Here is a 14,292-nt window from a genome sequence, read left to right on the forward strand (position 1 = left end):
GAGACTCTGTCTAAAAAAAAAAAAAAAAAAAAATCTAATTTTCAGCCCCTCATATACTTTCAGTGTCCTGTCTGATAATTTGCCAATTGAGGTAAGGATGAAAGATAGAGCAACTCTTAAAAGCCTAGGTTGAGATCCAGGGTGCTTGTGCTTCAATCTCAGCTTCATCACTTATCCGATATGTGAATTTGCATGGATGACTTAATCTCTTTTTGCCTCAGTTTCTTCATCTTACAGTAGACCTTAATTCAGGACAAAAATCAGTGATGAATGAGTACCTATTTCCATACACACACACACACACACACACACACACACACACACACACGCACGCACAGAGAATAACATTTAGAACTGTATCTAGCATAGAAAGCCTATATGATTTTAAAATGGAACATTTCAAAAATATTAGAAAATTTTTAAATATCAGTCATATTAGATATTTTTATTTAGAAGTATGACTATTTTCTAACAAAATTAAAAGTTTTATAGAAAATGATACATTGCTACATGTATTCCAAGTATAAAAATTTTTGTTATAGGAAATTCATAATATGAACATTAAAATATGTTTGCTGTAATAAATAACATTTTCTTTTAAAATGGTTAAGTGGATCTCTCTAGTACACTGTAATTGGGCTGCAATCACAACAGAACTCCAACAGGCATAAAGCAATTGAAAACAGTTTCTTATAATCACCATTGACAGCAGAAAATGACTTCTAGTTTTACTAGGATAACTACTTTTTGCATCTATTTTTCTCTACCTTATAATCATTAAAATTTTTATCTTTTTATTTAGAAATTGCATCCTCTTGTTTTGTAAAACCAAGAATGTGCCTGTCCATAAAAGGAAAAATGTAGCTATTCCAAGATCTATAAACAAGAGGGAAGACACATACACATAGATACATCAAATATACTCTTACAAAAGTTTTGGAAAACCATAAGAATGAATGGAGAATTCCGTCAAAAGGGTAAAAGGGAATAGAATTTTGGGTAGAAAACAAAATAAAATCTGAAAAACAATGAAAATATATAACATCAATTTTTAAAAATCAGCTCTACAATAATCACAAATACTGACACACTCTTTCTCTGCCAGAAGCTTTTGCTAAATACCACGTAAATTTTTATTATTATTTTTTCTTAAGACAAGGTCTTACTTTGTCACCCAGGCTGTAGTGTAGTGGTGTGATCATAGCTCACTGCAGCCTTGAACTTCTGGGCTCAAGCAATCCTCTTGTCTCAGCCTCCTGAGTAGCTGGGACTACAGATATTGCCACCATCCTCTGCTACTTTTTATTTTTTGTAGAGATGGGGTCTCACTTTGCTGCCTAGGCTCCAAGCCAACCTCTTTCCTTAGCCTTCCAACCTGCTGAGATTACATGTGTGAGCCACCATACGGGGCTAAAATGTATATACATTTTGATCACTGAATCTGCTAGTAAGTAATTGCATAGTAAAAATTAACAGAATCAACAGATTTTATGCTAACGAGCTAAAACCATCAAAATAGAAACATATATTTAACAATGATAATTATCCAATTCTGAGGTCAGGTGATATTAAGTAATTATATCATGCATTTGGAAATACCCTAAGTAATAAGATCTTGTTTCAGTAGATTTCAACATGTCAATGGCAGTAATGTGGCCTTTTAAAAACATTCCTTAAAATAAGATATACTTAACAGAATAGAAAATAAATAAATGTGGCTTAACCAAATATAATTAACCTTTGAACAACTGGTTTGAATTGTGCATACCCCTTTATGCATGGATTTAAAAAATTAAAGATGTCTGGAAATTTTTTGGAGATTTGTGAAAATTTGCAAAATGTGCAAATTGTGTAGCTTAGAAATATAGAAAAAATTACGAAAAAGGAATATTTTGAATGCATAAAACATATTTAGATGCTAGCCTATTTTATTTACTACCCTAAAAATATGCAAATCCTTTATAAAAAGTTAAAATTTATCAAAACGTACACATACAAGTACATACTGTACATGGTGCCATTTGCAAATGAGAGAAATGTAAACAAATGTAAAGATACAGTATTAAATCGTAACTGTGTAAAATTAACTCTGGTACATACCGCACTACTGTACTGATTTCTTAGCTACCTCCTGTTGCTGTTGCAGTGAGCTCAAGTGTTGCAGGTATCTACTTAATATGTAGAGTGATGCTAATCCTCCCCATGTGAGCAGCACATTTCTCTAGTAAATTGCATATTGCAGTAAAAAGTGATCTGTCATAGTTCTCACATATTTTTCATCATATATAATGCAATATTGTAAATCTTAAATAATACCATAAAGCCCATACAAAGTGGCACCAGAAAGGCTCCTAAGAAGCAGAGAAACAGTATGGCATTACAAGAAAAAGTTGTATTGCTTGATATGTACCATGGATTGAAGTTTGCAGCTGGAGTCACCCGCCATTCCAGACAGATGATCTATCTTGTATCTATTTTGTAAATTTTTATACAAAATCTTGTATGTAAAAAACACCATAAACTTATGGTATTGATAAATGTAATGAAGTACTGTAAGTATATTTTCTTTTTTTATAATTTTAATAACATTTTTATTCTACCTTACTTTATTGCGAGAATACAGAATATAATACATACAGAATATAAAATATGTATTAATCAACTATTGCTCTTTTTGGTAAGGCTTCTGGTCAACAGTAGGCCATTTGTTGTTAAGTTTTGGAGGAATCAAAAGTTATACATAGATTTTTGTCTGTACGGGGCGTCAGTGAACTTAATACCTACATTGTTCAAAGGTTAACTGTGTGTGGTTTACAAATTTGAAGCTGTCTTCTGCTATCATATATAAGGATAGTTACCTGTCCTAGATATTAGTTAGATTAATGGAGAAAAAGTGGTTTTAATTTGGACTAAAGAACATTTGCATATTTTGTGTCTCACAGTAGTGTGCTGAAGTCAAGTCGTATTTTGTTTGAGAGAAATTTTGTTTCACCTCATCTTCATATTTAGTAACAACACATTTATATCTTGAAATTGGTCATGGTGTGAGTATTAACAGCATAAAATCAGCAAATAATTTATACTTTTTTCATTTTAGATACATTTTATTGCTTTTTTTCTTTCCTAATTGGTCTTCTATTACTTAGTACATCCAGTACATAGGACTTCCAATATTATGTTGAATAGACGTGGTGAGAGAGAAAATCCTTGTATTTTTCCTGATCTTAGAGGAAAAGCTTTTGTTTTTCACTACTGAGTATAATGTTATGCTTTTCATTCATTATCTGTATTATGTTTTGATAATTTCTTTTTACTCTTTTTATCATGAATGTGTATTGAATTTTGGCAAATTCTTTTTATGCATGAATTGAGATGATTATATGGTTAGCTTTCATTATATTGAACTTATATATTACATTGATGAGTTTTTATTTGTTGAACCATCCTGACATTCTAGGAATAAATCCACTGGGTCAGAGTGTATAATCTGTTGATGTGTTGATTTTGCTTTGCTAGTATTTTTTTTGAGAATTTATATATTAACAATCATCAGGAATATTTGTATTTTTTTCTTGTATTATCTTTGATTTTAATGTCAAGGGATATGCTGGAAAAATAATATTCATTTTCAAGTGTTCTCTTTTTTTAATTTTTCAGAAGAATTTGCAAAATATTGGTGCTATTTTTTCTTTAAATGTTCAATAGAATTCTGGATTACAGACATTTGGTCATAAAGGTGTTTGTTGTTTTTGTTGTTGTTTAGTTTTTGATTACTGATTCAATCTGCTTGTCCATTATTGGTGTCTTCAGATTTTCTGTTTCTTCTTGATTCAGTCTTAGTAGGTGTATATTTCTAAAAAGCGTCCATTTTTTCAATGTTATCCAATTTGTTGGCATATAGTTTTTCATAGTAACCTCATGGCCTGTTAATTTCTGTGGTATCAGTTGTAGTCTCACTTTTTTCATTTCTGATTTTATTTATATAATTCTTCTGTCTCATTAATTAAGGGTTTGCCAATTTTGTTGATCTTAAAAAACAGTTTTGATTTCTGTTGATCTTTAAATTATTTTCTTATTCTCTTTTTTATTTATTTCTGTTCTAATATTTATTATTTCTTTTCTTCTACTAACTTGGATTTAATTTTCTTCCTCTACAGTTCCTTAAGGTATAGTTAGGCTATTTGTTTTAAATCTTTCTTTCCTGTTACTCCTGCTTTGCTGTGCCTAATACATTTTGATACATTGTGTTTTAGTTTTCATTTGTATGGCAATATTTTCTAATTTCTTTGGTAATTTTTTACTGGTCGTGGAAAAGTGTGTTAATTTCCTCACATTTGTAAATTTTTCACTTCTTCTTTACTGTTGATTTCTAGTTTCATTCCATTGTAATTGGAAAAGATGCCTGGTATGATTTCTATCTTGTGAGAGTTTTAAGGCTTGTTTTGTGGTATAACATGTAGTCTATCCTGGAGAGTGTTCCGTGTGTACTTTAGAAGAATATGATTCTGAGATTGTTGATTAGAATATTATACATGTCTGTTAGATCCAATTGTTCCATATCACTGTTCAAGTCCTCTGTTTTCCTATTCATTTTATGCCTGGTTAATATATTCATTTTTGAAAATGACATGTTTAGATCTTCTAATATTTTGTTACTATTACTCCCTTCAACTCTATTAATTTTTGCTTTATATATTTAAGCACTCTGCTGTTAGGTGCGCATATATTTATAATTGTATAATCCAAGAAAACTGACCATCTTTCCATTATGATATCCTTTTTCTACTGTTGTGGTAGTTTTTTGCTTAAAGTCTATATATGGCCAACCCTGCCTGCTCTCTTTAGGTTACATGGAGTATCTTTTTTATCCTTTTATTTTCGGCTTACATATACCCTTATATCTAAAGCTAGTCTCTTGTAGACAGTATATAGTTAGATCCTGAATTTAAAAATATCATAGCCATTCTGTGTCTTTTAATTTAGCAATTTAATTATTTATAATTGAAGTAATTATTGATGGAGGATGACTTGCTATTGCCCTTTTGTTGTTTTCTGTATGTCTTGTAGTTACTCCGTTTCTTTTTTCCTTTCTTGTGGGCCTTCCTACGTATTTCATTAATTTTTTGGTAGTGATATACTTTGGCTACTTTCTCATTTTCTTTTGTGTATTTTTTATATATATTTTCTTTGCAGTTACCCTAGGGATTACATCAAACATTCAATTGTTATGATAATCTATTTTAATCTGATAACAACATCAAACATACAAAAAAACTACTCTTTTATATTGCTTCCCTCACTTTGCATAATCAATGTCATAAATTACATATTTTAATATTTTGTATATATTAACATTTTTATAGTTATGTTTATTTTTATGCTTATGTCTGTTAAACTCTATACCAGAATTTAAAATGGTTTACCTATTACCATTACAATAATACAAAATTCTGTGTTGCTGGATATTTACTTGTACCAGAGAGATTTGTGTTTTCCTATGCTTTTGTGTTGGTGGCTAGTGTCCTTTCATTTCAACTTGCAAGAATCCCTCTAGGAATTCTGGTAAGGCAATTCTAGTGTGATGAATGCTCTCAGCTTTTGTTTTTTCTGGGAAAGTCTTTATTTCTCCTTTATTTTTGAAGAACGTTTTGTCAGATTCTGGGTTGGCAGTTTACTTTTACTTTCCGTACTTGGAATATATCATCTCACTCCCTTGTGTTCTGTAATAGTTCTGCTGAGAAAGCCACTGGAAATCTTGTATCAGTTACTCATATGTGGTAAGTTTCTTTCCTCTTGTTGTTTTTAAGATTTTTTTTTCTTTACTTTGTGTTTTCATTGTTTATTAAAATGTATCTCAGTGTGGGCCACTTTGGGCTTATTCTATTTGCAGACTTTTGAGGTTTTTAAATTTGAATGTCCATTTTCTTAATAAGATTTGGAAAGTTTTTTGGCAATTGTTTCTTCAAATGCACTCTCTACCCCATTCTTTCTTTTTTCTTCTCTGGACCTCTCATAAGGTGAACATTAGTCTACTGACGTGTTCCGTAAGTCCCTAATGCTTTTTTTTTTTCACTTTATTTTTTCTTTTTATTTTTCTGACATAATTATTTCAAGTGATTAGTCTTTGAGTTTACTAATGTTTTATTCTATGTGATCAAGTTTTCCATTGAAACCCTCTAGTGAATTTTTGAATTATTGCATTTTTCAGCTCCAGAATTTGTTGCCTTGTTATAGCTTCTTTTACTCTGTTGATATTTTTATTTTGTTCACACATTGTTGTAATGATCACATCCAGTTGTCTGTCTCTGTTCCTTTTTTTTTAGAACAATTACTTTCTTTAATAATTTTCAAATTTTATTAAACAATATATAGATCTCTGGTGTTTTAGGATAATATTCTGGAGATTTATTTTGTTAATTTGATTAGCCATGTTTTTCTCTCTCTTCATGTGCCTTGTTATTTTTGCTGATTATGCATTTCAAAAAACAACCACTTCTTCCAATCTTTATGGAGTGACTTTGTACAGGGGAAGACCTTCACAAATCCACCCAGCTGGTAGACCTTCAGAAATCAGGAGATGCTGGTAGCCTCATCAACCTTTTCTGGGGATGCTGCTGTGAAACTGGCTCAGTACTCCCATAGACTGTTCTTTCAGATAAACGTAGAAATTGCCCCATCTGCTGTTAAAGCTTGAAACTTGTATTTATGGCATCTGAGTTTCTTCCTCAGGAAAGAACCCTCAGACGTCTCAAAAACAGTATCAAAGAACTGAAACTCAACAGATCAGGGCACCAGATGCCTTATAGCCCCTCCCTAGTTATTGTTTTCTTAGACATTGTTACATTTCTTCCCTGCTATATTAACTCCTAGTTAGTTTTAGTCATTCAGGACAATGGATTTGAGTCTAAGCTCCCATCTCCTGGGCTGCAGCACCCTATTAATGTCTTCTTCCTTGGCAGTACTTGTACTTTCTTATCCTTCTCACAAGTGTTTTGCTATTAAAAGATGGAGAGTCTGTTTTTGTTGTTGTTAGTTTGTTTTTTCTTAATTATGATTGCTTTCTTATTTAGAGTTACTTAAATATAAGGGCTATTAAACTGGATCATTGTCCTCTACTTAGGAAGCGTTAATTGTCTCTTCAATATTACATATATCATTTGTTAAAAACTCCTTCAAAATAGCTAATATCACTTTTATGTACTTTATGGCCTCTAGAATATCTTAATTCATTACAGACTTGAGACTGTTGACTTAATGACCTCCTGCTTGTCCAATGCTATTTCTTTTAGATTGTTACAGAAACACCTGGAGGAGACCTCTTGGTAAGATTCAGTATAGCAGTACCAAACTTCACTATAATCATAGAATTGTAGATTACCATCCTATCTTTAGAGTCTTTCTTTTAACTAAGTTTTGTTTTTGTTTTTGTTATATATCCACTTAATTAAATTTTTCATGTTTCTTCTAGGTTATGTCAAAATATTTAACATTTTTAAAATGTATTAGTACTTTTAAAAATAATTTTAAGGTCTTTAAAAAATATTTTAATGCTTTTATTATATACAAAATTAATCTTTTTTACTACATATGATAATTTATTGCCACTATTATTTGTCTTGTGTTTTTATTCATTTATGTAAATAATATGTAATGGTATAATTATTAAATAATAGTTACCAATATCTAATTTTGATCATATTTTTATAATTTCTAGTTTAAGTTGATTTTTATACTTTTTTATTGTTCTCATTTTGTTTTTTGCCCAGTTTATTTTAAATTTTGTTGAAGAGAATATTAGTTTTAGAGAACAATTATGAATTTATTTATGCATTCATCAAGTGAAAATGTTTATATATTTCTTAACTATTGGTCATGAATTAGCTTTTCCAGTATTACCACCTTTCAGAAAAGTATAATGCCATTAACTTCAAGATCTCTTCACTGAGGAATTCAGTTATATATTAGTGGTTTCACGTTCAGAACATTTCTCTGGATATTAAATATACTTCAGTGGTAATCAGAGAAATACCCAGGATGTTATTTCATAGCAAATACATTTATTTAGTTCCTGTATGAGAATACCAGCGCACCAGAAACTGTGATCTCTAGCCTGTGCAAGCAGGGCTATATCAGTGATTGATTCTAATGAGCCAGTTCATAGTAAAATTTGTATGAAGGAAGATATTTCGTGTGTGTGTGAGGGGGGAGAAAATAGGGGAAAATACAATATAAATTCTCAACTTTAACTTAAAACAAAAAAATGAAAACCTAAAAATTCTTATCTACAAAAAAATTGATGGATTTTAAGAAAACATGTTATTGAACTCTCAGTATTCGTGTAATAGCCTGAATCTATCTACCTTCCCTATAGTTACCTCTTCTTTATAACATTCAGGAGGAGTTTTGATCATCTTTTATCCTTCATAATGAGAACTAAGAGAAAGTGCTTAGGTCTAAGGTTATTATTATGAGATTAAACAAATAGGAAATGAATATCCTCGAAGGAGATCCTACTGTCAGTTAAGGGCAGGAAGTAGAGAGTTTTTCAATCAAGGGATGATGGAACTTTAAGAGATAATAATGAGAGAGAGAGAGAGCAAGAGAGAGCGAGAGAAAAGTGTCAATTTCAGTCACTAGAGATGAAGCTTGTAGCATTATATATGTATAAATAATTAAGATATACATATTTTTATCATTTTAGGCATGTAGTAAGAGCATAAGAATAACCTTCATGGTTGCTGATTGTGGCTTATGAGTGGCTCTATATTGAATAGTTTATGACTGATGGACTATATATTAAATCACATCTGTCCTCCAGAGTCACATGAATTCTCAGAACTAAGTAGGGGCCTTCTCAATAGGTCTAAAGTCTCTGTGTGGTCATATAAATGACTGTACAAGGTGTCTGACAGCAAAATTATATTTTTTACCTGGTACTTCATTCTGTCCCATTGAGCTCTTAAGGTGGGTGCAGTGATGGTCAGAGGAATTTAGGCTGGCACATTAGGATTTGGCAAGTTGTGCTGAATCATAACACGTTTGCATTTTGCATTTTGCACCACTTTCTCTGGTTTGCATTTGTCTAAGGCATTTTCCGTGGAATCAAATTTCCAGGGACCAAGTCTCTTCTTCCAAAATATATTAGAATGGAGATCTCTATTTAAAGTACTTTTGATATTTATATTCTCTACTTTCAATAAATTTTTTTTTTCTTTAATTTTCTTGTAGAGACAGGGTGTCACTCTGTTGCTCAGGGTGGTTTCGAACTCCTGGGGTCAAGTCAGCCTCCTACCTCGGCCTGGCAAAGTGCTGGGACTACAGGCATGTGCCACTGTGCCTGACTTACTTTCAATAAATATAGATTTATAAAAAGAAAAACTTTACTTTTATGGTTGGTTCTGTTCTCATATTATAAAGGATGGAGAGGAAAGAAAGTGAGTAGGAGCAAAGTAGACCTCTTTTGCTCAGTTAAGGAATGAAACTCATGTGATAAAATGTACTTCTTTATTTTAACTTAACTTCCAATAATAATAACACATTATGCCCTTGTGTTTATATCTTTTCACAAAAATGCATTTAGATCATTCATGTATCTAGTCTAAGTTTGACAGCATTATGTCCTCTGCCTCTTCTAAGTTCACAAAGATTGACAGAATTATTTCTGAAGATTTAAACAGTCAAACTGGAGATGGCATTATAGAATCTATTCCTGAGACTAAGGGTAGAGAGAAGATTATTTCACCATTTGCCAATATCCTAAGGATAGTTATACAAGGAGGATTTCTAGAGAATTGATTTTGTAGCCACAACCTAAATTAATATTCTCAAGACACAATTCCAGAGAACTTTATATATGGCAGTGATGTTTGATTATTTGACAACTTTTCCCTAACTATTATCAACCCTAAGGTGATTCCTAGAGATGATCTGGGAATTGATTCTTTTCTTTAAATTTCCATGCTCATCACATGAATTTTGCCTAAAAATTTTGCCTAAATCTCTTTTCAAGTGCTGAGATCCAGAGTTAAAGAAACTAGCTTGAATGTATATATTTCTCACACTTTCAGCCGTGTTTTGCTGTATAGACCACTTTTAATGATTACACTGTTTTTTTCCCCACGAGATTTCATTACTAATAACCGCAATCAGGTTTGTCTTTCCTATGCTTAGACTAGAGTGAAACTCACACATCTCAAGTTTTATTCTCTCTCTCTTTTTTTTTTTATTTCAAAGGATTTGTCAGGAAGTCAAAAAGAAAGGTGAGGTAAGAGGAACACACACACACACACAGTCACTCTCTCACAATGCCTCAATTTCTGGCTTCCTCATCTCGTTATACTTCCATTGTAAATATAAAATTTGCTTTCTTCTCTCATAACTTCCTGTGTTTAGAATTGCTTCACTACCAAAATTACCACATTGTTCCTAAAACTGGGATAATGCATTAGAACATTATGACCCATTAATAGGGTGGTGAAATCAATTTAGGGAGCAGAATTGAATAGAATACCATTGAAAATATGAGTTCAATCATATACACCAAGGAATACTGTGCAGCCATAAAAAAGAATGAGTTCATGTTCTTTGTAGGGACATTGGAAGCCATCATTCTGAGCAAACTATCGTAAGGACAGAAAACCAAACACTGCATATACTCACTCATAGGTGGGAATTGAACAATGAGAACACTCGGACACAGGGTGGGGAACATCACACACCGGGGCCTGTCATGGGGTGGGGGTAGGGGGGAGAGATAGCATCAGGAGATATACCTAATGTAAATGACGAGTTAACGTGTGCACCACACCAACATGGCACATGTATACATATGTAACAAACCTGCACGTTGTGCACATGTACCATAGAACTTAAAGTATAATAATAAAAATAAATAAATAAGTAAAAAAATAAAATAAAGACAAAGAAAAATGAAAAAAAGAAAATACGAGTGCATTAAACATAATGAGATGAGTATAATTTCGTGAATCTTTGGTTTCAGTAATTGTGATGGTAAAATACTGAGTGTCAACTTGATTGGATTAAAGCATACCAAGTATTGATCCTGGGTGTGTCTGTGAGGGTGTTGCCAAAGGAGATTAACACTTGAGTCAGTGGGCTGGGAAAGGCAGAACCACCCTTAATCTGGGTGGGCACAATCTAATCAACTGCCAGGGCAACTAGAATATAAGCAAGCAGAAAAATGTGCAAAGAGAGACTGGCCTAGCCTCTCAACCTACATCTTTCTCCTGTGCTGGATGCTTCCTGCCCTTGAACATCAGACTCCAAGTTCTTCAGTTTTGGAACTGAAACTCCTTGCTCCTCAGCCTGCAGACTGTGTATTGTGGGACATTGTGATCTTGTGAGTTAATACTTAATAAACTCATATATATATATATATTCCATTAATTGTGTCCCTCTAGAGAACCCGGGCTAATACAGTAATTATTATGTATGCATATGTAGTTATGTGTATGTCTTTGTGTCTATACTGGGTTGCAATGTAAACTGTGTTTATAATTTCTTCATGGTGAAGAAGATTAGAAAGCTAATGTATTAGAGAACAAATACTCATCTTTCAAGATTTGATTTTTACAAAATAATGATTATGAAGCTTCAATTGATACAATTCACCTTTGTTAGAACGGAAGGATTATGTTCTTCTGCACTACACTGAAGCCTATAATGTCATGTTTCCACTATTTATTTATGTGCCTATATTTCACTGAAGTGTTGTATTTCTTTACCGACTTGTTAGTTTAGTTTTTCAGAACCACCAATTTGAATTATTTGATTATATTATTATATAGTATTTGTTTTTGAATAGTATAAACCAGTGCATAATTAATTAAATTATGTTCAAATTTGAATCTTAGGACTTTTGAAATAGATGCAATTCATAACTTAAAATCAAATAATATTCTATAGTTTTCTTTTTTTCTTTTTTTTATTATTATACTTTAGGTTTTAGGGTACATGTGCACAATGTGCAGGTTTGTTACATATGTATCCATGTGCCGTGTTGGTTTGCTGCACCCATTAACTCATCATTTAGCATTAGGTATATCTCCTAATGCTGTCCCTCCCCCCAACCCACAACAGTCCCCAGAGTGTGATGTTCCCCTTCCTGTGTCCATGAGTTCTCATTGTTCAATTCCCACCTATGAGTAAGAACATGCGGTGTTTGGTTTTTTGTCCTTGCGATACTTTACTGAGAATGATGTTTTCCAGTTTCATCCATGTCCCTACAAAGGACATGAACTCATCATTTTTTATGGCTGCATAGTATTCCATGGTGTATATGTGCCACATTTTCTTAATCCAGTCTATCGTTGTTGGACATTTGGGTTGGTTCCAAGTCTTTGCTATTGTGAATAGTGCCTCAATAAACATACGTGTGCATGTGTCTTTATAGCAGCATGATTTATAGTCTTTTGGGTATATACCCAGTAATGGGATGGCTGGGTCAAACGGTATTTCTAGTTCTAGATCCCTGAGGAATCGCCACACTGACTTCCACAATGGTTGAACTAGTTTACAGTCCCACCAACAGTGTAAAAGTGTTCCTATTTCTCCACATCCTCTCCAGCACCTGTTGTTTCCTGACTTTTTAATGATCGCCATTCTAACTGGTGTGAGATGGTATCTCATTGTGGTTTTGATTTGCATTTCTGTGATGGCCAGTGATGATGAATATTTTTTCATATGTTTTTTGGCTGCATAAATGTCTTCTTTTGAGAAGTATCTGTTCATGTACTTTGCCCACTTTTTGATGGGGTTGTTTGTTTTTTTCTTGTAAATTTGTTTGAGTTCATTGTAGATTCTGGATATTAGCCCTTTGTCAGATGAGTAGGTTGCAAAAATTTTTTCCCATTCTGTAGGTTGCCTGTTCACTCTGATGGTAGTTTCTTTTGCTGTGCAGAAGCTCTTGAGTTTAATTAGATCCCATTTGTCAATTTTGGCTTTTGTTGCCATTGCTTTTGGTGTTTTAGACATGAAGTCCTTGCCCATGCCTATGTCCTGAATGGTATTGCCTCGGCTTTCTTCTAGGGTTTTTTTGGTTTTAGGTCTAACATGTAAGTCTTTAATCCATCTTGAATTAATTTTTGTATAAGGTGTAAGGAAGGTAATTGTCAGATTCACCAAAGTTGAAGTGAAGGAAAAAAATGTTAAGGGTGGCCAGAGAGAAAGGTCGGGTTACCCACAAAGGGAAGCCCATCAGACTAACAGCTGATCTCTTGGGAGAAACTCTACAAGCCAGAAGAGAGTGGGGGCCAATATTCAACATTCTTAAAGAAAAGAATTTTCAACCCAGAATTTCATATCCAGCCAAACTAAGCTTCATAAGTGAAGGAGAAATAAAATACTTTACAGACAAGCAAATGCTGAGTGATTTTGTCACCACCAGGCCTGCCCTAAAGGAGCTCTTGAAGGAAGCACTAAACATGGAAAGGAACAACCGGTACCAGCCACTGGAAAAACATGCCAAATTGTAAAGACCATCGAGGCTAGGAAGAAACTGCATCAACTAACGAGCAAAATAACCAACCAACATCATAATGACAGAATCAAATTCACACATAACAATATTAACTTTAAATGTAAATGGACTAAATGCTCCAATTAAAAGACAGGGACTGGCAAACTGGATAAGGAGTCAAGACCCATCAGTGTGCTGTATTCAGGAAACTTATCTCATGTGCAGAGACACACATAGACTCAAAATAAAGGGATGGAGGAAGATCTATCAAGCAAATGGAAAACAAAAAAAGGCAGGGGTTGCAATCCTAGTCTCTGATAAAATAGACTTTAAACCAACAAAGATCAAAAGAGACAAAGAAGGCCATTACATAATGGTAAAGGGATCAATTCAACAAGAAGAGCTAACTATCCTAAATATATATGCACCCAACACAGGAGCACCCAGATTCATAAAGCAAGTCCTCAGTGACCTACAAAGGGACTTAAACTCCCACACAATAAGAATGGGAGATTTTAACACCCCACTGTCAACATTAGACAGATCAACGAGACAGAAAGTTAACAAGGATATCCAGGAATTGAACTCAGCTCTACATAAAGTGGACCTAATAGACATCTACAGAACTCTCCACCCCAAGTCAACAGAATATACATTTTTTTCAGCACCACACCACACCTATTCCAAAATTGACCACATAGTTGGAAGTAAAGCTCTCCTCAGCAAATGTAAAAGAACAGAAATTATAACAAACTGTCTCTCAGACCACAGTGCAATCAAACTAGAACTCAGGATTAAGAAACTCACTCAAAACC

General features: G+C 33.1%; 1 protein-coding gene across 1 annotated transcript in view; it reads right to left on the reverse strand.

The window, feature by feature from the left end:
• The window catches only part of LOC116479574 (ferritin heavy chain-like), a 15,987-nt gene extending 5,658 nt beyond the window's left edge, over positions 1–10,329 (reverse strand). Inside the window, exon 1 of the mRNA XM_032762174.2 lies at positions 10,304–10,329. Coding sequence (XP_032618065.1) covers positions 10,304–10,329 — 26 coding nt within the window. The remainder of the gene's footprint in view (positions 1–10,303) is intronic.
• Between the last annotated feature and the right edge of the window lie 3,963 nt (positions 10,330–14,292).

Source organism: Hylobates moloch, unplaced genomic scaffold, assembly GCF_009828535.3.
Source record: "Hylobates moloch isolate HMO894 unplaced genomic scaffold, HMol_V3 SCAFFOLD_12, whole genome shotgun sequence".
Lineage (NCBI taxonomy): Eukaryota > Metazoa > Chordata > Mammalia > Primates > Hylobatidae > Hylobates > Hylobates moloch.